The 25,034-nt window shown below is 37.1% G+C and overlaps 1 protein-coding gene across 8 annotated transcripts in view; it reads left to right on the top strand.

Annotated features, from left to right (window-relative positions):
• Positions 1-25,034, top strand: part of BNC2 (basonuclin 2) — a 362,491-nt gene that overhangs the window by 296,572 nt on the left and 40,885 nt on the right. For all 8 annotated transcript variants that reach the window (XM_048930707.1, XM_048930702.1, XM_048930705.1 and 5 more), the window contains one exon: positions 14,946-16,912. In XM_048930707.1, the coding sequence (XP_048786664.1) occupies positions 14,946-16,912 (1,967 nt within the window). The remainder of the gene's footprint in view (positions 1-14,945; positions 16,913-25,034) is intronic.

Genomic DNA, 25,034 nt, shown 5'->3' with positions numbered 1-25,034 from the left:
AGACCACCATGTTATAGGTAACCTTGCCCGTTTAGCTCCACCAAATTGAATTAATTACTCTGCAGTTCACTTTAAAAAAAAAAAAAAAAAAAAAAAGTAAAAAATAATTCCATGAGTTGATCACATAACAACACTAATGGTGCCCTCCTAAAGACTTGGCAGCTTTCTTTCTTGCAAAGAAAACTGCAAGACATAAAAGAATGTTTTGAATAACTTAAAAACAGTAACTCCATTTAAGCTTACAAATGGTAACTCCATTGACTGTGAGTATTACAGATCCCTCTACAGGTTTGACCTTACTGTTCTGTGTGAGCAAAGTTGACACCGGCTTGCAGGCTTCAGTTCCCATTTGCCTTTTTCAAGACTGCAGGAATATGGCCTTCTATCCATATGAGATCATCCATGTTACTATCACATTTGTTCCAGGCTCAGTTGGTCTGGCTGTGAATAGTGAAACAGAGAGTCTGACTTCCTTCCCAAAACTGTTCAAACAGTTTTATTTTAGAACTTACCAGCACTGAGGCTCTGATTGGTGAGATGTACTCGGTCATTTCTTTTGTACACCGTGATACTTTCCCTTTACTCCATAGTGCAGTCTGGCCCTATATGAGCATTTTTGTTTGAATGCAGGCTGCTGTCCAGGCTATTCCTTGTTTTGCTTTGAAATAGACTTTTATGATTAATTTAGGATCTGAATTGTAATCTGTTACGTTTCTGGGATTTAGAAATGTATATTCAGGATTGCATTTCCATGTAAGATATGTATACCTATATATGGGTTAAAAAAAAAAAACAAATAAAAAGATTGTTCATTTTATTTTAATAATGTATTTTAGCTTCTCAGTGGAGTGCCATAAATAAATTGAGTAAAAAATATTTGCATTGTAACTGTGGCCTGAGGAGTTTCATACACCACCGTAACTTTGTCAGTCTTTTGCTTTTGATATACAAAATCAAAACCAAGAGGCTTGTAATCCTCTGTATATTGATTTTTTATTATTAAAAAGTAAAAGTTGAAAGGCAACTCTAAACCTGCTTTATCACCCACACTTGAACCCAGTTTGGATGCCATTACTAAGAGCTGGGGATTTGCCAAAGACATTAAAAGTTACTTTTTGCTTACACTTTGCCAAGCTATTCTTACGGCTCTCTTTTTTTATGAAAAAAATTCATTTTATTTGCTTCTCAACAAATAGTTGTATTCAGGAGAGCCTCTTCTGTATTAAATCATCTGTTCTCTGGGGTAATGAGGGTGGCTTGTAAAGTTATCCAAAGAAACTTGTAAGTATGAGCACTGTTATTTCCCTCAAAGTTTTCTGTGTTACAAAGTTCAGCTAAAGACAGTTCATTGGTGTCCATCTGAGGAAGTGGGATTAGTATTTTTATTTGAGAACTATTTCACATGGGAAGTTCTGAATATCATAAACATGGACGAAACAATAATAATGTAGTATGATAAAGGTTGTTCTCTAAGAGATTGAACTAGAAAAGACATTCATTGACAGAACAGCTTATTTGTCTGCATACTATAGAACTGACATGTTCCACTGTCTTCCACTGAAAAGAACGGGTGTGAGTTTTGTTGCGGTTCTCTTCCAAAATTTGTCTTTTCAATTCTTTCAGAGTTCTATTCCTATTAAATCTTATCATAGAAAAGAGTTGTTTGAATATTCATAAAGCCAGGTCTGCTTTACAGTAAGCTGTTTTTTCAAGGGTACAGATCTTCAGGGCTCCACCAAATTCAGCCTTTCAAAATCTACAGTGCATTTTTACCTAGTAACATATCCGTTACCAGTTTAAAGACAATAATCTGACTCATAGAAGGGCTGTGATTTGCCCAGAATACATAGAAAGTGCCTGGAGAATCAGGGAATAAAGCTTCAATTTCCTCAGGTAGTGCCATAGTCACTAGTTTGCCTACTTCCATCTCTTATCTCTAAGATCTCAATATGAAAAGATATTAAACATAAAAAAAGGATTGTTTTTCTTTTCAGTTGGCAAATGTTTGTAGTTTATGAGATGTATTTTCAATATTTTTTGTCCAATTTTAAACTCTGTGAAAAGGTATAATTTGACTCCTCAGTTTGAATTTTCAAGCATTAGGTCATTTTGCACCTGTAGTTCAAACAGTAGCTTTGAAGCTGCAAACCAAAAATAATGAAGATTTTTTGGACATGAATTATGTTCACTTAAATGTTTATGTCTGTCAAACCATACCAGGCAATTCGGCTGGGAGAATGAGAGGGGTGACACAGGCTTCAGCATGGCTTGACTTTGAAGAATTTACTCAAGCAGAACTTCCATTATGTATGAAGGAAGAGATTTCTGCCTAAACAGTCAGGCCAATGAATGGCTCTTGTTAATCTCCAACATTTAGTATTCACTCACTTATTCTTCTTGTCTAGTCCATACTGGATTCTATTTGTCCAGTCCATACTGTATATACGCTACATATTGTCCAGTGTCCTCCTCAGGGTTAATTGCTCATGAAAAGTTTATTTGTCCTCTGCTGTTGTAGACTTGAGAATCAGGTAAAACTCCATAATGTGTGAAATTGATAAACAGACGATAAAGAAAATTGATAAAGAAAAACAATGTCTTTAGTATAATCCTAAATGTTCAAGTTCCTCTTCAGAATTTCCTCTTGTAAGTAAAACTGACTGAGCTGTCTTGTTAACACAATGTACATTTTCAATTTTTTAGTGCTTTCTTGCTTACCTCAACCTTTACCACATGCTGATCTATGTCCATACAAAGTATCATTTAGCTTTTTGAATCAAGTTTAGATCAAAGGTACATACTTCCATTTAAATGTAAAAGATCTACAGCAAAGATGAATAATACCTATGTAAATAATACTTCTTAATGAACTAAGTTCTCTGCAAGTAACTCAGTGTCTCTAGAGACTGTTTGAAGAAAGCTGATAAAACCCAAAATGTGCAAAAATAAAAACTGCCAAGTAAATTGATTTTTTAAAAGATCGCAACTAGAATGAATAGCTGCATTTCTCCTCCCTAATTTCTTAGCTGTCACTTAATTTCATTCTGTTATTTTCTGTTATTTTTCAAGAGTTTATTTGTAAAAATAAAAATAAAAATAAAAATAAAAAAATCAGTTAAATCAGCCTCACAGTTTGCTTTAAAAACGGCCATTTCCTTTAGGAAATACAGATAAAGGTTAATGTTGTATCAGGGCACACTTTCTCCTGCACAGAAGCCAGGTATTTGTCCTTTATTTGGTGGGACAACTCCAAATTGTCAGTTACAAGTCGATAACAGCATGTCTCTCTTTTGCAGGCTTTCTGTGCTATTAGCCCAGGTCAGAGGCCAAAAATCTCCCAAATCAAAGAGAAATACTAATGACTTAGAAATACCTTTTTTTTTTTTTCCTTCAAATGGTGCTGTACACAACAATAACAGTATTCTGTGTCTTTAAGCATTTTAAACCATCTGTTGCCTAGCACTTTACCATCAGCCACATTGGGTTTCCTTTTCCTTCAACTTTGAGAGAAAATAACATACTTGGAGGGAGGGTGGAGGATTACTGCAGCACTTCCATTTATTTCTGCAGTGGGTACCCTGCTGAAAGTTGCATTGACTGAACACAGGACAGACACAAAGATCAATCTTAGTGGGACCAAAACCCTTGAGGTAGTACTTACTCAAAATTGATCAGTCTTTTTAGTTATCCGCGGCAGTGATGGCTGTTACATTTTCTTACCATTTCAGTACAACCTTTTCTTCCAGCCTATACTAAGAGCGTGGCCAGAGGTGCTGTCCTCACCTATGTTCCATATAAACCACTGTTATTTTAAGCAATGTTGGTAATTCTGTTGTATCTCAGTGTGCCTATTTGTTCGGAATATTACACTATCATAATACAGCAAAATAAACGTACATTTTACTATGATTGAGAGGTTTTCAGTGTTAGAATAACCTACTGAATTTCACAAAATAATCACAAGTTGGAGAATACTGACTTTTCTTTTTCTTGCACAGCAGCTTAAGCGGGTTCATATTGTTTCCTCTTGGGAATCATAATTCTGTTTCATTTTGCATCTTTTCCTCCTGGCATTTAATCAGAAGTTCATGTAGAACATATTTTAGGATGTTTATAAAATGACAAGATTTGCTAAATTAGAAGGTATGTAAAATATAAGACATAATCAAATAGATATTAAATATGTGAATGCAGAACTATATTACATTAATGCATATATCATTCTTGAATGTATGCATAATAAAGTACATCCTCAAGGCTGTTAAAATGCATTACAATGTAAACTTATTGCAGGATGCAGGGATGACATGCCTATTGTTATATACCATTTTTCTGCAAGCTGTGTGGCAGACAGTTTTGTCTGAGTAACCGAAAGAGCATCTCACTTCACGAATCATCTGTTTGTCTGGAAAGCAGAGAAATACCTTGTTCTAAGAGTTAAATGTCTGTCCTGAGGGAGATGGTTCAATTTCTGCTCAAGTTATTGGTGAGAGGAAGTTCATGTGCTGTGACTGCACCAAGCTTGAGGACAAGAAATCTGAAGTCCAAGTCACAATCAGAATCACACTCATTATTAAATTTCTGCAATTAATGTGATTTCTGGCAATCCAAAACTAGAATAAAAGGATTTTGCAAAACTAGAATAAAAGGCCTGCACTGGAACTGCATCGTCTTTGCTGTTCCACAGTTCCACAGGACTGTGGTTCCTGTGGCTGTTAAGCAATTGTTTTGCCACACTTCTTGTAGGAAGAAGCATTAAGTAGAAGCCAGATATTTTTACCGTATAATTTTTGTTCTTATATACCACACTGAGGTCTAGATGTTTTTTGCTTCTGAACACTGGCTGTATTTGTGCTTTGTGTTAAAGTCATCAAGGTGTCATTGGTGAAATAAGTAATCAAGATCAACAAGAAGTCAACTTTATTTTTCAAAGCAGAGCAAACCTGGTTTTGATGTTGTCCTGTCTTAGCTTTGACTTGAAAATGAAAGATGTCGGGAAGCTCATATTTGCCATTTTTTCCTTCCTCTCCTAAGGTGGAAATACCTCAATCTGTGAATTGAACTTGGAATTTTTTTAAGTCTCTCTCTCTATTGAACTCTAATTACACCAAGGAGGTGACCCAGTGCACAGGCACTGTAGAAAAGAGTAGGCAATGTGCTAATTTATTTTATTTTTGAAATCAATACATTGATGGAGGTGTTGGCTGCCAGATTCTGCCCTGGCTTCTGCTCCGAGCAGTCCTCTTGGAGTCACTAGAATTGGTCAGGGCAGACATGATCCAAATTATTAATCTTCTTTGATACTGTTCTGAATTGCATCGATTCTGGTTTTGTGGGCACTGCTGCTGTTCCAACTTCAGTTTGTATTTTTCTGCTAAAAAAAAACCACCTTTGTAGATGTGGTCAGAAACAATGGAAATTGTGGAATTTGGCACAGCAGTGAATGTGAGTTTGTTTGGAAAATATCATTGCCTCATCTATCAACTGTTAAATTAGCAGAAGAGTTCTCAGGAGGTGATCATGGAATTACTAGTAGTGTAGCCTTCTGTATTTCTCTGTTTTACTGCCCTTAGACTTACCACTTCAGAGCCTTCTACCACCACACTGTGTCCCATGCACTTCTAAATATATCGCCAAAAACATTAAACATGTGTATACTAATTGTGATCAGGCTAAAATTCAAGTGCTGTGCTTGTGGGACTTTTTTTTTTATCAGAAGCTGTATTTTAAGTGATGACACACGGTAATTTGTTCATTCTTCTGTCAATGTAATTTACAAGGCAACGACAGATAAACATAGCTATACAAGATTCATTTACAGTGACACAATGGCAGATACACAGAGCAGAACCCTGCCTATGAGATAAAGTGGACTGAGTGACTTATGCAGTAATTAGGGGATAATTGTCATTAACCTCGCAAACAGTAGTTTACCCATATTGTTTAAAAGGCTCCAGGATGCATAATGACAAGGTAATCTGTCAAAGCGCTAGGGGGAAATATTAATAAGATTTGTGCAAGCCTGGATAGAAAATATGCAGAAAGCGGCCACATTAAGCTAATTGGTGGATGAATATACACTTGTAAAAGTGCTTCTAATGGCACGTTTGCTGCTCTCCAAATGACTACTGTTAATGTGGAGAAGTGGGCTGCCTAGAAAGTCAGGACTGCTGGGACAAGAGGGTATTAAGACATGCAGGCACAGTTATTATTACTTCGTACACTGTAATATAATTCTCCCACTTTCTTTTGCATTTCAGCGCATATAAGATGTGCACTTCATGTATCACAGCATTTTATATGTTTCAGTGACCTCTGCCTTTTTTTGTATAAGTTCTGCACTTTCTCCCTTCTGCATCAGATAGTCACCTATGTTGCATGCGTTTTTCTTGGTGTAAATTTTTTAGGTAAACAATGAAAAAAAAAAAAAAAAGGCCTCATTAAGATTGTGTCATATATATTGCAAGTAATAATGCGTAATCCCCTAATGAATACTAATTGTGGAAATCAATCTCCTGGTTCTGTTGCCATTCAAATACCCAGCATATAGTATACAGATGAATCCCTTTATTGAGGCACAATTTGGTGTTCAATCAGAAAACCAAGCTTGTAATTAAATCCAACTATTGGCAATTTTACTCCAATGATAAAACACTGGAAAACTTCTTAATCCATTGGAATGACAGTGGTTAGGCAGATCTCTTACTGATTTCTTTAGAACTTTTACTTACAAGTCAAGAAAGAATAACGTTTTGTTGCTTGAATTTTCCAGTTAGGGTTATGGCTTTGGTGAACTGAGATTTAAAGTGAGAAAAGGTCTGTCAGATAATCTTATTTGACTTGACTAATAGATATCTTTCTCTGCTTTTGGTACAGTTGCATGTTGTATGGAACAGCTGCAGGGATGTAAGACATGATGAATTGTTTGTATTATCACATTGTGATAATTGGAGAAGGTCTTGGCTGAAGGAAACTTGGATGTCTCTTGTGACCATGTATATAGCAAGTAAAATAATTCATTGTTGCTCTTTGTGAGTGCTTCTTTTTTTTCCCATAAAACTTACATCATTCTGTCAGTGTGGTGAAACTGAGGCATAAAAGAGAGATTTAAGTAGCCTGCTAAATCCAGTGAAAAGGAAGTTTTCTTATATAGCTTACCAAAATGTGCAACTATATATGCAAAAATTCAAGAAGATGCAAACGTAGATCAGTCATGGCTGTGGTTGCGTGCAAGGTAGTGATTTCCTATCCACCTGGCTTGCCAAAATTACACCTGGAATTATTTCAGTGTTTTGATCTTTTCCTGTCCCAATGTGTCTGTACCCTGAAGAGTCCCCACAACAGCTTGTACGCTCTAAAATTTTTTACTTCATGCACAGCGCAGTTGGTGATCTCATTGCCTCTAGAAGCCATATCTGCCTAGGAGCAGGCACCCTCACTCACAGCAAGCTGGTGGCAAAGCTGCTTCAGAGATATTGAAATGATTTTTCAGAAAATGTTCTTCTAGATTTGAAGTTCAGCATTCTAAACTTTAAAGCTTTTTAAGGGATTTCAATGCTTGATTTCTATGAAGTATTGATATTTTCTACTGCGAATGTGAGAAAATTTGCCTCACCTTGAGTGTACATTAGAAAATGTTTTCTTTTACAGACACCATAAAGCATCTGGTCAGTTTACATTCATTTCCTTGGGTAAAGTCTTTAGAAATCTTTGAGAAACTGAACCATAGCAGATGGTAAGGGGAGTGAATACTTGCCTTTGAAAATTTATGACATTTGTCATAGGCAAGGGGCAAAATTCTTGGGAATTGGCACTGATAATTCAAAATAAATGCAAGATAATGGGTTAATGGCCAGTGCTGAAAGATTACTTTGAATCTTCTTAAAACTGCCTAAGCAATGTTTCTGTTTGCTAACAGAAGCTCCACTGTTATCAGTAAGTGACAGATCTTTAATAGATGGCAGTTGTATCTCTTTTTCCCTCCCACTAACAGGACAGCTGTAAAACAAATTTCACTGACATCATAGGAGTTATACTATTGTAAAATTTCAAAAAGCAAGAAGAGAATTGAGTTTTGACAGTGCTTAGATTATTCTCTGAGTGAGGACAGAGGTTTCCTGTGAAAAAACTTGTCAGGCACCCAGTTGCAAAGATGCTTGATGCAGTTTCCGTGATTAAATGAAGCTGAAACTGCTGTGATTAAATATGTTGTAACCCCACAGTGATCTATCATAGTTTTAAAAATAAAAATGCTGTACACATTTTTATCTAGAAAAAAAAGTGATCATCTTGTGAATTATGCATTCTTATCTGGTCCATAATCAAGAGCATTTCTTAACAAAGTGAATATTTTATCAAAAGTCAAACAATATGTTTTAAAAATCAGAAGCATTTAAAACTAATGCCCTTGCACCCTAGTAGTTTTACTGGAGTCAAAGAGGTGCATATACTTATAGGAGGAGCAGGAAAGAGTTCAAAAGAATGATTCCTTTTGTGAAAAAGGTAAGAGGCTTTTTTCCTGACCCCCCTGCTCTGAATTTCTCTGTAGTCAAGCTTGCTTTTTTTTTTTTTTTTTTTTTTTTTTTGGTTGTGTTTTCTTTTCTGAGTTTGGTGAACCTAAAAAATGAAAAAGGATTGTAAGAAATAAGGAATTTTAGTCCCTGAAGGGTGCGGTGTGTTGGGGATCCGGTCTTTTGATACCACTCCCTATAAGCCAGTCCAGAACCAGAGCTCTAGCAGGTTGCTTGTGCAGGGAGCTGTGTTCCTGGCATGTGTCTTGAGGATGAGATATAAAACAGAGGACCTGCATACTTTTGGTCAGTAAAGACCCGGTAGGCCATTTAGCAAGAGCGTGGGTGGTTAACGGCGGTGTCCTGGCTAGATTTCAGCTGCGGTTATTGCATTCCACCTCCTTACGTTCCATCTGCAGTTTCAGCAGGACATGGTGTTCCTCACTTTCACTCTGAAACTGTTGAGCAGCGCTCCTGTGCATCGTTACACAGCCGCTGTGCTCCATCATGGTGGTATGTCCCTATATATATTCAAGCAGATTTGGCTCAATGTAGTGTTCCAGGGCTAAGTTAATTCAAAATTACTTTCCAGCATGGTCAGTGGAATTATTCTGGATTTGAAGTACAATTACTCTAGATTTAAAGTGCAGCCAGATTTCAAACCCAGTGTCTACAGTATCAATTAGTAAAAATTTGCAAAGGTCTTAGGTCAAAATGCAAAGGTTTTTGATGCTACATGGATAAGGAGACATGAAGCATAAAACCCAGAGTTAAGCACTGTTAATATCTGGCAGCAAAGGTAAGTACAAGCATATGTGTAATTATGAGTAAATAATATCTCCTTCATGTTAGTTTTCACTTGTACGCACAATGCTGGTGTCATTTTTACTTGATACTTCAGGAAAAGAGTGACTTTTCTCCATCTGCTGCAGCTGGCATTCTCATGCACGGCCTGTTTTTTTGGGAGAAAGAAAACAACTCCAGTAGGTGAGGGAAAGGGGTGTCTGAAGGGAAGAATATCTATCGCTTTTGATTTTTCTAGCACAGTGGAGGCTGCAGTGAAGCCAAAAGATAAAGATTTCCATTATTGACTGAGAACTCAGTAGAGCTGCACTGTGTTCATTCCTGCTGCAGCAGAATAACTCAAGGAGAGGACTGCTGACACTTAAACATGAGTTTATTCATATGGTTTCAGTTGGAGCAGGGGGGCTGGTGGGAGGTGAACGAGTAGTGACAGATGAGGGGAAAAAAATTTAACAATGGCTCAATGCAGGGTGGTGTGTTAAATTTTATATCAGTTTCACATGTATAATCGCAGCGAGCAAGTATGCACACTTTTTTTGTGTGTTTACAAGAGCAAAGGTGGGCTAGGTTCAGCATGGAAAAAACACCTATCAGAAAAATGAGTATGTGAATGGTCATATGGAGAGCCAAATATAGGGCTTGCTTCTGCTGCATTGAAGTCAGAGGGTTGCACATTTCCACTCATATCCCTACAGATGTAAGCGGGTGTGCTGCTACACAGCTTTGGTTGCTTTTGCCCCGGGAGCAGTAGGACTACCCATAGCGTAACAGCTTGAAATTTAATTGGGAAGCAAAGAGATGCTCCTGGGAAATTCAGCCAAACAAAAACAACAAACCCTAAATCATGGAAATTATGTAGGCTTTTCTTTATTAGAAACAAATGTTGATTTTTTTTCTTCTGTCTACACCCTAATTAAAACCATCCTTTGCAATTATGGTATGACCAAATGAATGTCTTTCAGTCTGCTTTTCAATTGTTACAGCTGCATTCAAAATGTTTTTTAGAGATCGAGCTAGAAAATTTATAGCTCTTTAAGAAGGGCTCATAGAAGAAAGTGATATTAAACACCAAGCTTGCTTATTTAATTAATCAAATACATATCCAAGTAATATTTTGCAATGTGGATACTTAACTGATGTGCATAAAACCAACAGTTTACAGTGCATATGCAAAAATTTTAAAATACAAAAGCTGGCCCTGTGTTTTTCTTTATAACTTTGAGCACAAAAGCCTTGCTTAAGAAGCAATTGTAGAGTTTTTTAACCTTCCAAGTAATCTCAACTCTTCTGTAATTCTTACTATGAATTCAGACAGCAGCATATATACACTTTATTTTACCTATGCCAAAAAGTTAATTAGTAAGATAAAAGTAGAATTGCAAAAAGTCTGTGATGTGTATGTACATGTACATGTATATTTGTGCCTGTGTATAAATTTAGTTAAACACTGTACAGGCATGCAGGGGTTGATACAGCTTCTTATACAAAATGAGACTTTAAAAAACTGATTTTGTAACCAAAGTTCAAGGCTTACAATGTATGTTTATGGTGTATGTTTCTGTAGATCATCCTTATTTTCTAAGTAAGCAGTTTTTAAATTGCAAGGTTTTCAAGATGAATTGAAAGGTTAAAATTTGTAAAACCTAAAGGCCCTCAGGAAATGAAGAATCTTCTTCATAGTGCTCGTCAGTTAAGCTCTTACAAATTAGAGTGAATTTTGTGCCCATCCTCTGCTTTAGCATGTTTGTATCATCCAAGATAATCATCTTGAAGCCCATCGCTTGTTCTGTCTGATGTAGAAGTTTAAGACAAGATGTATCCTAACATATCTCTTTGTAACACGTGCAGCAAAAAATGAGGCAACTTCAGCATATTTAACTACACCTTTGCTGCCTAGATTTAATGTAGTTTGTGTGCATATGAATCTTCATCTATAAAAATAATACACATATATGTGTTGGAAGAGAGAGAGTCAAGTGCGTGTTTAGATTAAGAAAACATCCAAGGTTATGTTTTGCATCCTTGAAGGTTAGATTTTATATGATTTAGGGATTAAAAATTTTTCTGTTTGAAACTCAGAGCTAGCCACGTATGTAAAATACAATTAAAAAAACAAGGCTCTATGGGTGAAGAAGGAAGAAATCAGGCTTACTTGTCTACTGCGTGGTGTAAAGCTGTATGCGCACCGTGGTATCTCTCTGTTCACTGACTTCGCTGTACACATTGTCACAGGAGGCTTGGCTTAATCAGTTGTGAGCTGAAAAAAGTAATATAAATTGGAACCTTTTGTCGTGGAATATTTAAATGTGGATATGATTTAATGGCTTTGGGGAAAAAATTTAGCATGAGAGATTGTAAGAAACAAGAAATCGATTATATGTAAGAAAGGACTTGAACTTCTAATCAAGTATTACCATATACAGAGAGATCCCTAGCTAGTTATAGCTTAATTCAAAGTGGATAATGGTTAGATTTTTTGTTAATTTTAAGTTTTATCAAAAAATGACATTCCTATTCATTCTTTATCTAGGTTTGCATAGTACATACTTAAAATGGTTTGTGGAAAACCATCACTATGTAAATATTGAAGCATATGCCATACAGTATCCATAGGTAGTATGTTTTGTAAGAAGCATGGACATCTGTGCAATATCTTTTTACTTTGGCTAGGGAAATAAAAATGATTGCTGTGAATTAACCAGGTATAGCTTGATGCAACCAGTATAAGTAGGCGGAGAGTGTTTAAGGCCAGCTTTCTGAGACCTTGCTGTTTATGTGACAGTGAAGGTAACCCCTTGACAATCAAGTACTTGACAGCCAAATTTTGTGATCTGTAGCACTTAGCAACAGCTGAAAGTCTGTCCTTCTTCACTGCAAACCCAAAATGTTCTGTCATTGACTAAATGGGATGGAAAACGGTGGCATCTCATGGACGGCTAGGTCATGTAGCCAACTGCCAGCATCCCTGACTTCTGCTGTGGAATACCTCCCCAAAAGCATTCACAGAGCCCAGTGTTTGGGCATTGTCTCCTTGCTCAGAGCACAGAGAAAGCTAGATCTACAGCCATAGGATGGGAGACTGTGCGAAGTAATCTTCCACTGATGTGTGGCAGTTACAGGTCTGTTACAGGACCTGTACCTACTATTCCCATGAGTTATTCTCATACGGGCTGTATCTAATTTTTATTTACTTAAATATCTGTTTTTATAAAACATCCATCTGCTACATAAGCCTGTGAGTGATTTACAAATTAAAGCAAAAACAAAACAAATTACTACCAGTAGTACATTACAAAGCAGCCTGCAGCTGGCTGCAGTCAGGGGTTCTAATTCAATACATGCAAGCAGTGTAAATTAGACAATGTTATTTCCATCTTCAAGTTACAGTTAGAAGCAATAAATACTTGTGGCTTCAGATTGGGAATGTGTGTGCATAAATTGTTTCACAGGTGACTGTTTTTTGAGTTTCACATAAGAATTACTCAAAAGCAGAACCAGTATGGCTAGCTGGAAGTAGCAGGAGAAGTCGATGCAAGGAAATTTAGGTGGCATTCATGGGGAGAGTAATCAAAGCAAGTTGGGGGAAGTGGGCAAAATATAATCTCAGAGCTTTCAAAAGTAAATCTGTTCTCTGTGTTGTTTCTTTTTCTGTTGGGTGTTTGTGGGGTATTATTCTTGTTGTGTGTTCCGAATGATTTTTACTAGATAGCAGACCGCCTCTAAAATGCTCCTCCATCTGACTGGTAGAACAGGGGGAGCATAACAATTATGGATGTCCACAGTGCTCAAAGGTATTTAAAGGTGTGAACGCTTCCTGACTAATACTTCAGACCAGGACCAGCATCTGCATGATGGCATTTCTTTCATTTCAGTGTAAATGCATGCTGGATAATTTCTTCTTAGAGGTTGGTTCTGGTGCTCTACATTTCCATGAATGCAGTGAGAATTCTTCTAAGGATATTCTGTAATTATTTACCATTAACAGTTTCATAGTCTTGTAATGTTTCATCGTGATCTATTGTGCGTGGAACCTTTCAAAACATTCTGCATTGGCATGCAAGGTTCTGAAGCATACATGGCATCGACCTTCACCATTAACTCTGGATTTAGAAAGGTGACACGTATCAGAGCTAAAATAATAATAATAATAATAATAATAATAATAATAATAATAATAATAATAATAATAAAGATTTAATCAAATAAATGCATTTGGGGCAAATGGCATTTTCCAGTGCTCTAGAGGAAGCTTCTGGGGAGGGGAGGAAAGAATCAATACTCTGAAAACAAACAAATAAATAAATAAAGATTGTAAAAACTGAAAGATATTTGCTGCCTTCTTAATCAAATAAGAACTGGAGGTTTTTGCAGTGATGTGTAAACCGGAATGTTTGAATGTGTTCTGAAGCTGAGAGTCAAGATTTAAAAAGATCAGAGACAGTACAGAGGGGTATCTTTGCAAGGATTTCAAACTGTTTAATGCATGAGGAAGAACTGGAATAATTCTGATTTGATGGCATGCAACAGTGCTTGTTGGTTATAGTTACCGTGCTGATGTTATGTCCAGAACTTGCCCGAAAGGAAAGATGCCAATAAAATGATGTATTCATTATATAAGTATTTTAATATCTTTTTATCAATACATGGTGGAATGGATTGCCTGACATTACATTGCAGAATTTTTGAGTCTTACCTTCAGGCAAATCTCATGCTTACTAGCAAAAATGAAAGTGTGAAATGCTTTTTAATGTATATTTAACAACAGATAGTCTAGTGATTACTGATGTGTATTCTCTCTGGATTTTTCCCTTGGTATCAGAAGGCAGTGTTAAGAGACAACATTTTTACACATTTATACTATCTATGTCCATCAGATGCTTACTTTTTACATATTTTTAACTGTCATTTATAGCAAAAAAAATCATCCTTTAAGTCTAAGCCATATGAAGAGTGCGAGTCAGTTATGCTGTAAACAATTTCTCTATTTCTGCCTTTTTATGTAAGTTTATAATGAATGTGTTTTTCAGTATTGCTGTCATGAAAAATAAAAATTTAAAAAAAAAAAAAAAAAAGGAGGAAGATACTAGTATTACGTGCTATTTTTGAGACTGCTTGCCTTGCATTGGAATTTCTTGTAAGGTAGTCCATAAATGATTTAAGCTGTATGTTTACTTATATTTGAAAAGCAAATCTATCAAATTCATTTGCTTAGCTCTTTCTTATAGTGATACCATTAAACATCAATTAAGGTACAATTTTCCATATTGTACAATGGAGTGAACAGCAACAAATGTATACCAAATACTTGTGTAGTATATAGATTGCTGCTTTTAAAATAGCAATATCAAAGGCATTTCAGATCACAGAGCCCCAGTGTTTTACATTTTGTTTGCTCTAACGTTATTAAACTCAATCTTTTTCTCTAACTGTGACTGTAATAATGGTATTTGCATGACTGAAAAAGTTTGCTTTTTTGGTTGAGTTTTGTTAACACTGATTGCATGTTGTTTTTTGAGCTTAGTATTTCATGCGCAGGCAGCAGAGCACCTTCTATTGAATTCAATAATTATGCAGAATCAATAAGTTTTTTCTTTGTGTTTGTCTTTGTTGTTTCTTTGATATGGCCTCTAGGATGCTGCAGGCAAGGTGCTGGACCGCTGGGCCATAATGTCCAGGGAAGAAGAGATCATTACCCTTCAGCAGTTCCTGAGATTTGGAGAAACCAAATCCATTGTGGAGCTGATGGCAATTCAAGAAAAAGAAGGGCAGGCTGTGGCTGTGCCATCTTCAAAGACAGATTCAGATATAAGGACTTTTATTGAAAGCAATAATCGCACCAGGAGCCCAAGTCTCCTTGCTCACCTGGAGAATAGCAACCCTTCCAGCATTCATCATTTTGAAAACATCCCGAATAGTCTTGCATTCCTGCTACCATTCCAATACATAAATCCAGTCTCTGCTCCACTGTTGGGGCTGCCTCCAAATGGCCTCCTGCTGGAACAGCCAGCAATGAGGCTCCGTGAGCCGAGCCTTACAGCTCAAAATGAATATAATGAGAGCAGTGAATCTGAAGTTTCACCCACGCCTTTCAAGAATGAGCAGACGTCCAGCAGGAATGCTTTGACCAGCATCACAAATGTTGAACCCAAAACTGAGCCACCCTGTGTCTCTCCTGTTCAGACACCTACGCCTGTCAATGATTTATCGAAAACAGAACATACTAAAAGTTCATTCCGCATTCACAGAATGAGGAGAATGGGGTCTGCCTCTAGAAAAGGAAGAGTGTTTTGTAATGCGTGTGGCAAAACTTTCTATGACAAAGGTACACTTAAAATCCACTACAATGCCGTTCACCTGAAAATCAAGCACCGGTGCACTATTGAGGGCTGCAACATGGTCTTCAGCTCTCTCAGAAGCCGCAATCGTCACAGTGCTAACCCTAACCCCCGCCTCCACATGCCTATGCTAAGAAATAACCGAGACAAAGATCTAATTCGTGCTACATCAGGTGCTGCCACCCCAGTCATAGCAAGTACAAAATCCAACCTAACTTTAACAAGCCCTGGGCGTCCCCCAATGGGATTTACCACTCCTCCTCTAGATCCTGTATTACAGAATCCTCTTCCCAGTCAGCTGGTGTTTCCAGCTTTAAAGACTGTTCAACCCGTTCCTCCTTTTTACAGAAATTTACTTACTCCTGGAGAAATGGTGAGTCCTCCAACCTCCCTTCCTACCAGTCCAATAATACCAGCAGCGAGTGGCATGGAGCAGCATCCCCCTCCTCCTACAGAGTCATCAGTACCATCAGTGCTGATGCCCACCTCAGAGCCTAATGCTGACCTTGCCCCTAAGAAAAAGCCAAGGAAGTCAAGCATGCCAGTTAAAATAGAAAAGGAAGTTATTGATACTGCCGATGAATTTGATGATGAAGATGAAGAGGTGAATGACAGCAGCACAATGGTAAATGACATTGGTCATGACAATCACTGCCATTCTCAGGAAGAAATGAGCCCAGGCTTGTCTGTGAAAGACTTTTCCAAAACTGACAGAAGCAGATGCATTTCCAGACCAGATATAAGAAGAGCAGACAGTATGACATCAGAAGACCAGGAGCACGAGAGAGACTATGAAAATGAGTCTGAATCGTCAGAGCCCAAACTGTGTGAAGAATCCATGGAAGGTGATGACCGCCTCCATGAACCTGTTGAAAAATCTATGATGCACAGTGACAGACCAGATGAAAACCACAATGACTCTTCTAACCAGGATGTTATTAAGGTGAAGGAAGAGTATACAGACCCCACATACGATATGTTCTACATGAGCCAATATGGACTGTACAATGGAGGAAGTGCCAGTATGGCTGCCCTTCATGAAAGTTTTGCTTCCACATTCAACTATAACAGCCCTCAGAAATTCTCCCCAGAAGGTGAAATGTGCTCAAGCCCAGACCCCAAGATCTGCTATGTGTGCAAGAAGAGTTTCAAGAGTTCCTACAGTGTGAAGCTTCACTACAGAAATGTTCATTTAAAAGAGATGCATGTCTGCACGGTGGCTGGCTGTAATGCTGCGTTCCCATCACGGAGAAGCAGAGACAGGTCAGTAAATATTAATTGATTTTCTACATTATTAAGTCTGTTGAATTATGTACGAATAGGTAGTTTAGGGTACATGAAGAAAGAGAGAGATGCACAGTAATGACAAGTGACAATCGTGTTCCCATGACATTGAGAGATTTTCATCACTTCAGGATTTTCATTGTTGCTTGGCATTCCGAATAGTCTATATTTGCCATGCTCTTAAGTGACTGGCAAGATAATAAATGTCATTATTCTTTCAATGTACCTATGAACATGCGTTTATAAGCTGCAGTTCATTACATTTATTTTTTTTCTCCTTGCAGCTTTTAAATCAAGAAAAGCTTCTATTAAGTATATAGTAAATAATACACAATAGAAATGTCTTCATGCATGCACATCAAACCACAGAAGTAGGAAGGAGGGAAAAGGATGGATGGACAGTTGGATGAATGGATGGAGAGAGAGAATTGAAGGACTGTAATAAAAGAATGATTTCCATCCCTGTAGGATCATATAAAAGAAAACATGAAACATAAAAGAATACTTTTGCTTCTCTTCAATTTTTAAAACTAGCTGCTACATTGTAGCAAGAACAAGTAAATAGGTAGAAAAATTTTTTCTCTTTAGAGAACATATACACCTCTCTATGCACCATGGTTGCTTAGTCCACTTTCTTTTCTTCCCAACTTATGGGAATTAAGCACACTCAAAGAGCAGAGACTAGACCTCTACATATTTTTAAGATCTTCAAGGGTATATTCAAATGACATCATGTCCTAACTATGCTGCATCAGCACTGAAACAGTTGGGCTTAAACAGAAGCAGCTGGTCCTTTAACTCTTAGGGTTTTTTTTGTTGTGTGATTTTTTTGTTTTGTTTTGTTGGGTTTTTTTTTTTTTGTTTGTTTTTTAATATACACTATTCTTTTCCAATCTTGAGGAAAATGTAATATAAATGGAATTCGTCAATGTGGTACAATAACACAGTAATTTCATAGTTGTGGTTAAAAGTTCTCACATGTGATGATCATATGTCACATAACAAAATCTCCGTGGTTCATGGAGTGATAGTGAGACTGAGTCCTCTGTTTTCCTATATTTGTGTTTCATTTTTTTTCATTATGTTGTAAAAATTCAAAAGACACAGGAATGAAATTAAGCCTAGTAAAACATCTTACACAGCTCCTTTATTTTTACCATTGAAGTTGATGGGATTTGAAAGTGAATGTATCATGTCATACAAAATAAAAGCAACTTACTGCTGAGGAGACTGAGATGGAGAGTTCAGTCCCCAACTGTCTCATATCTCCTGGTCCACCAAGCAGAATAGGAACAAACATTAGAAAACAAGTTCAAGATAAAAAGGACCATCTAGGAAGTTTGGTTTAGAGTAGGATGAAACCATTGAACATGAAGCAGGCAAAAATAAATTAAGGCTTAGTATAGTAAAGACGTATCCGTTCTAACAAAGAGGTAACTGTGATGACACACATAAAATATCACTGAGAAATGAAAGTTTAAAATAGGATGTAGGACACATTTTGAAAATATTTTGTGAATTACGTAGGATATACTCCTACTAAGCTCATTGAAAGTTAGCCATAAAAATCTATGATTCAGGAACTGAAAAAGCATGCTGCATATTTAAAAATAAATTTAGTATTTGCTTATTATTTTGAGTATTACAAGATGCAAATCCATCCTTCTATCATTCCATTAAAATCCAGAATATGTTTCATTTATTTGTTACAATCAGAACAACAAAAATTCCTAGGCATAATACAACTTAAATTGCAAAGATTTAAGAATGGTCATGGACTTCAAAAATGTGAAGCAGTGGTACAGTTTGTGTGCCCATTCTGGCTGGATTTTTTTTTCCACATACATTACCACTCCCGATTTGCAAATTTTTCTGGAACTACCTTGAAAGAATCAAGTAAAACTGTCATAGTTCTCGTTAATTCTTTTAGAGATTTGAGAGAGAAATATCTGTATTCTTTTTGCAACTGCTTAATCACCCTAAAGTCTTTTCCATGCAATTTTTTTTTCTTATATTCCTTTTAAGTATGTGTTTTTATTTTAGAGAGAGGCATAAGTTTACAGTTTCTAGCTCTTCAGATCGTGGACAGCACCTCAAAGATAACTGTATAACTAAATTAAAGACATTGCAAAGTGAGAACTTCTTCCAGTGATTTAAATCAATTTCACTTAAAAGCTCAGAGGCATTTTGCTATTAATTGCTGCAAGAGAAATAAGAAATACCTAAAGCACACAGTAAGCACTTCTTGATAAAAATTCTTATATATTACTGTTTCATTCTTTCAGACACATTATAAAAAGTCTGTATGATTTTCTTGTGTTATCACTCACATAATCAAGTGACCCTTAGTAAGCTAAAGAAGCCTAAAAATACTTTGCTTCGCAAATTAAAATTAAATTATTTTTTTAGTGCTATCTTGTCAATGAAGTGGAGTTTCTAGATATCTCATAGCCTACTGTCTTGAGAGGTTTTAATCTTTATTATTAATAATGTTGTTAATAATATTGCTAGCAATTATATTAATAATACTATTAATTACATTAGAACTAGTTAGGGAAATGTTTTAAAAGAAAACAAAAGCTTATCTGGGGATAAATATCATTGGTTGATCCTTTATGTTTTATGTAATGGCATCTGGCATCACTTAAGATCTTTTGCCGGTGTAACTCTAGTCAGTTAAAGGTTTGACTATATTCCCCCTATGTCTCTTGCATCCAAGAACTCTGAATTCTTGACAGTGGTGGTAGCTGCTGTGAGCTTTGCGAGGTAGGGTTGTGATACACATAATTACCACAGGCAGCACATCACACCAGGACCTAACAGCTCTGCTTTCACTGAAGGAGAGTTTTTTATCCACGTGTCACGGCTGCAGTTATTCATTTTAGAACACATCCTGCAGCAGTGCCTATTAAGGTTTGACTAAAATGAGCTTCACCATTCCTAGATCATCTGTGCCCAGACCAAATCCTTTGAATATTCTTCTGCTGGAATGGTTGGAATATCTTCTGATATCTTTGCCTAAGCATTGCTATTCTTTGTAAATGAGGATCAAGTTAATCAGCAGACTCACAATCCCCAACTTACACATATTTTTTCAATGCAGGACAGAGGAAAGCACAGCAAAGTCCCTGCACTTATTGTCACTATCCCAGTAATTACTTCTCTTTTCCCTTCTAGAAATTAAAATATAGTGCTTTTGAATGTCCAAGCTCTACTGAGCCTAGGTGTTTTGTTTTTTTTTTTCAGTAGGGATTTTTGTTTTTTGGTTCACAGTCTTCATGTCTACAAATAACAGTGCTCATCAAATTTTATACATACCTATGTCTCTGACTCTCTCCCCATAAAGAGAAATACAACTGTCTCTCATTTTCTGGAAACTCTACACTTGCCAAAATCATTTTTTATTCAATTCTGCACCAGCCACTTCCTGAATTAGCTTTTCAGCCATTGCTATTTCTGTATTTACTTCAAATGTCCTTTTTTCTAAAGGCAAGACATACAGGCCATATCTTGTTACAGAAAGGCAATGTAAAGTAAATAGTAACAGAAACCGTATCGAAATTGATGTCAGTGATTAGGAGCAATGTCTTGTCAGCTTTTAAACAGAAGGATGCCTCTTCCAACACATTTTTTAGTGGGAAAAGAGAAAGTAGGGGAGAAAAGTTTACGTGAGAACTTTGCACTCAAATGGAAAGAATTGCCTTTCAAAAGGTAATTAAAAAAACTCAGAAGAGTTTGTTTATGAGTGAGGAGAAGGGGCCTGGCCCTGGCTGTTGGGTTCCTCTGGGATCTGCATCCTGGCCTCATCTGTGACTCCCGCCACTGCAAACAGTACCAGTGCGTTATGCAGAAATAGTTGTGGTGGATCCTTAAAGCCAGCACTGAGGTGTGGGTGCTCAGGAAATGTAGAGCCAAGAAGTGTATGGACAAAATATAATAAGAGGCCCAGTGGATCTTCTGATCTCAGTAATTCTCATTGAGGAGCTATGTCAGATCTAAGGGAGGAATTCATACATCTTTTCTGCCAGCCCTAGGTAAAAGCTAAATCTGCATTTCGCCTCAGCAGTGGCACTATTAACATCTGTGTTTCTTAGGCTACAACTCAGTTATGACATGTCACATTTCCCTTTCACTCGTACACAAAATAAATTAATTTTCAGTGTAACTATTCAGAGGAGCGAAGCAAGAACTTTTCACTTTGTCTTTCTACTATTAAAGTAGTAATATTAATTGTTCAGATTTGGTTTAAAATTTTCTCACAGCATGTACATGTGTGTATGTTCCACAGAATAAGGAAAGCCCAGGAATAAATTTAAAAACAAAAATACTATCTGCTTAGGGTGACTTATAAATAAATATGAGGCAACTCTTGGAGCAAACAGTGATCATGCATTTGATTGCTAGTTAAATCAGTGCAGATTTAAATATGTAAACTCCTTGATTTGTATGGAGCAAAACATCTGTATGTGGTTTATTAAAACCTGCTGATATCTCCACAACTACATTTGTATGGATATAGACCTCTGTGTAGCTGTACTGAAAAAGCAGAAGCACACTTTTTGTCAGGTTACCTGACTTCCAGCCCTGTACAGGTGCACTGGAATATATTACTATCAGTTACCTATGATGAACCACTGCATGCATTATCAAGGGAGGTGAGAAGATGTGAGAAACCTGCTACCCTCCTCCTGTTACCACTTTCTTGACAAAACAGCAACCTTTTTTTTTTCATTATCCTATCATTGGTAGGAATCTTTTACAGATAACTTTCTATAGAATCAATTTCTACTTATGCATTCAATTTTAGGAACAGGTAGCTTCAAAATACTACACACTGGTCCGTGATAACTGTTAGTGGATTCCCCCTTATATAAGTAGCTGTCATGTACAGCTTGAATTTCTTCCAATTAGAACAAAGAAATAGCATTTTAAGACATTAGGTGTTTGAGGAGCCATTTATCAGTAAAAAAAGGGCTATTTTCTATATTGTTTAAATATAAATATATTTACATACATACAGCTGTTTCTGGGCATGATGCAGTTCTTGATGAAACTAGCTGCATATCCAGTACAATTGTATGAACCATTAGGTTTCCTGTTGCAGAGTCACTAAGATATGGGCCATTGCTAATGTTCACATAACTCTTCCTTACCCAAGGGAATCTGGATCATAAAAAAATGTTTTGTGCCACCATTAGCCTCTTTCATGAGTAGTCATGTTGAACAGTGAGGGACTGCCTGACAGACTGCATACTCACCAATGTGAACAAGAGAAGCAGAATTGAAATTTGTATGCACAGAAATAATTTACTGCTAAGATTTTTTTTTTTTTTTTTTTTTTTTTTTGCTTAAAAAAAGAAAAAAATTAATCATACCTTAAAGAGGCTACTTATATGAGTGTGTTTAGGAGTTGATTAAGCCCTCTCCTATGAGGATGGACTGAGAGAGAAGGCTCCAGGGGGACCTGAGAGAGACCTTTCAATATCTAAAGGGGAGCCACAGGAAAGAAGGGGACAGACTCTTTATCAGGATCTGTTGTGATAGGACAAGGAGAAGTGGTTTCAAACTGAAAGAGGGGAGATTTAGGTTGGATATAAGGAAAAAGTCTTTTACAGTGAGAGTGGTAAGGCAGTGAGACAGGCTGCCCAGAGATGCGGTGGTTGTCCTGTCCCTGTAGATATTCAAGATGAGGCTGGACCAGGTTCTGATCAAGCTGTACCTGTTCAGTGCAGGGGAGTTGGACTAGATAACCTTTAAAGGTCCCTTCCAACTTTAAGGGTTCTATGACTCTATGATTCTGTGAGTAAAGGTAACAGAATCAACTCAAGGATGGCCTTTTCTTACTAAACTCATTCATCTGTTTTGGGTTTGATTTAGAGGTGGTTGCTATTCTTTGAAACCATCTGCTGCCTTCATTTTTTTTTTTTTTTTCTGTTGGTGCACAAAATAGTATCACTTTGACAGTGAGAATACAGATTCATGCAGTGCAAAGTATCTTGTTACGTGATCTCACAGTGTAAGTCAAGGAATTTTCAGTGACCTGAAAAGTTTATTTAAACTGCCACACCAGGATTGGGACAGGTGGCAAGCATAAATAAAGCACTAAAATCACTAGCTAAAAGCAAGACATACATTGAGCAATTTTTCCTGTTATGTGTTGTGACAAATAGTATAAATCTTTAATTCATTTTGTTCAGTTTCCTGCACAGACTGTGTGTGTTTAATGTTCAGTGAAAGAGATTATTTGAGAAGACAGCACTGGGAACATGAATGCTTGCTCATAATATCCTGGTTGCCCCTCAGTTCATGGGAAACAACTGGAAAGAACCAAAACACTTCTCCAGAGAATGGGAGAAAATTGAGGATTCTTTCCTGAAGTCTTTTGGAAGAAGGGGAAATGAAGCATCTACGTACATTATTTTCTGCAGAGAATGACTCTAGCTGTTTTTTAAACTTTGCAGCCGAAGGCAGTAGAATTTCTGCTGCGGTGGAGGAAGCTCTATCTGCTAGATACAAGAGAGCACTAGGACTCCCAAAATGATGAGTGAAAAAAATGGATGAATGAAAACAGATGTGTGAAAACAGAACAAGGCACTGCATCCTCAGGGACATAGTATTCAGGTGGAGGAATCTGGGGAGGTATGATGAGAGGCTGAAAAAGACACACTTGTGACAAGAATAGATACACTTTTACTGCCCTTTGGAATTACAGCTTCAGAGGAAGGAGAGAAGCAGTATGCAGACAGGTAACTGAGCTGCTGAGCCATGGCAGAGAAAGGGATAGGAATGGAAAAGCTGGGACATCTGGGAATGAAATTTTGTGAAACTGCTCAGCTGGGAGAGATAAATGGCAAAATAGGTAATCTTTGTACACAGTTTCTGCTTTCGGTATTGCTCAGAAAGGACATTATAAGAGATACTCTCTTAGAGTGGTGAACAAATGCAAGGTGTGTGTTCAAGGAGCCTGGGAGTGAAAGGAACTGGTAAATCATGTCAGGGAACAGTTTGCTTCTACAAGGGCCAGTTATTCATGCTGACTTTCTTTCAAGATGGAAAGAACGAAAAGAAGGAGAACATGGCAATGGAAAGGTGCTATCGCTTCTTAAAGGAATATCATTTGGAGAGGCTCAGCAACACAGGAATTGCTGGCACAGCAGGGAGAGAGGAGTCAGCAGACATAAGTGCCTATAAGAAATGTGCTAGGGTGGAAGGATTGAAAATGTCTGGCAAAGGAAAAATTCTGAATCCTAGAGTGTTTAAGGTTTAGTTAGTAGCGGAATAGATTTATAGCAGTGCTTGATGACACATATCTGTTTCTGGAATATATTCTCTAGAACACACAAAGCAGACTGTCTCTTCTCAGGCATCATCACAGTTACACTGTCACTTCCTTCTGGGGAATGTTGGTTATCAAGGTGACTTCTCAACATCTGCAATGATAGCAAAGAAAATCTGTAGGGGCAGTGGGCATAGAAATTTGAAACCGTGAGGCTTCATACTTGTCCAAGTTGGAGGCAAAGATGTCCATGACCCTAGAAGACAACCATCATATATGCACACATGATGCATTCATTTGGTCTTATTTGTCAGACAAGAGAAACTGTCACTTGAAGAGGCAAACCTTACATCTGATTTTGCCATCTAACCAAAGATTAATTCAGGGTGAGGCCATTTTATTCTTCGCTTAATGGTGATGATGTTTCCACTCCTACATTTGGAACGTTGTATTAATGAGAATGTGAACGACTGTGCTGAGTCGTATATGAATTTAAACTTAAGTTTAGCTGAAAATGTGAAAATTTATGAAATAAGTTCTAGAAATGACCTTGAAAAAAATAAGAGGGGAATAAATTACATCTTACAGATGATTCATAACAGCTGAAACACTGTTTTGGTGGACAGTATATCAGTCCTGCCTGTATATGTAGACAAAAGTAGACACTGTCCACAGTTGAACTCAGCCCAAAAATATACTTGTTCTTAGGGTTTGTGAGGTCAGTGGGTAGTTTTTAAAGTAGCATTATATAATGCACAACTGTTATAGTACAACAAAGCTCATTTGCTTTCCTATCCCTTTGCTTTTTGGCATGTTAAGGTAGGT

Source organism: Lagopus muta, chromosome Z, assembly GCF_023343835.1.
Source record: "Lagopus muta isolate bLagMut1 chromosome Z, bLagMut1 primary, whole genome shotgun sequence".
NCBI classification, from domain to species: Eukaryota; Metazoa; Chordata; class Aves; order Galliformes; family Phasianidae; genus Lagopus; species Lagopus muta.
This window is presented reverse-complemented; position numbering and strand designations above follow the sequence as displayed.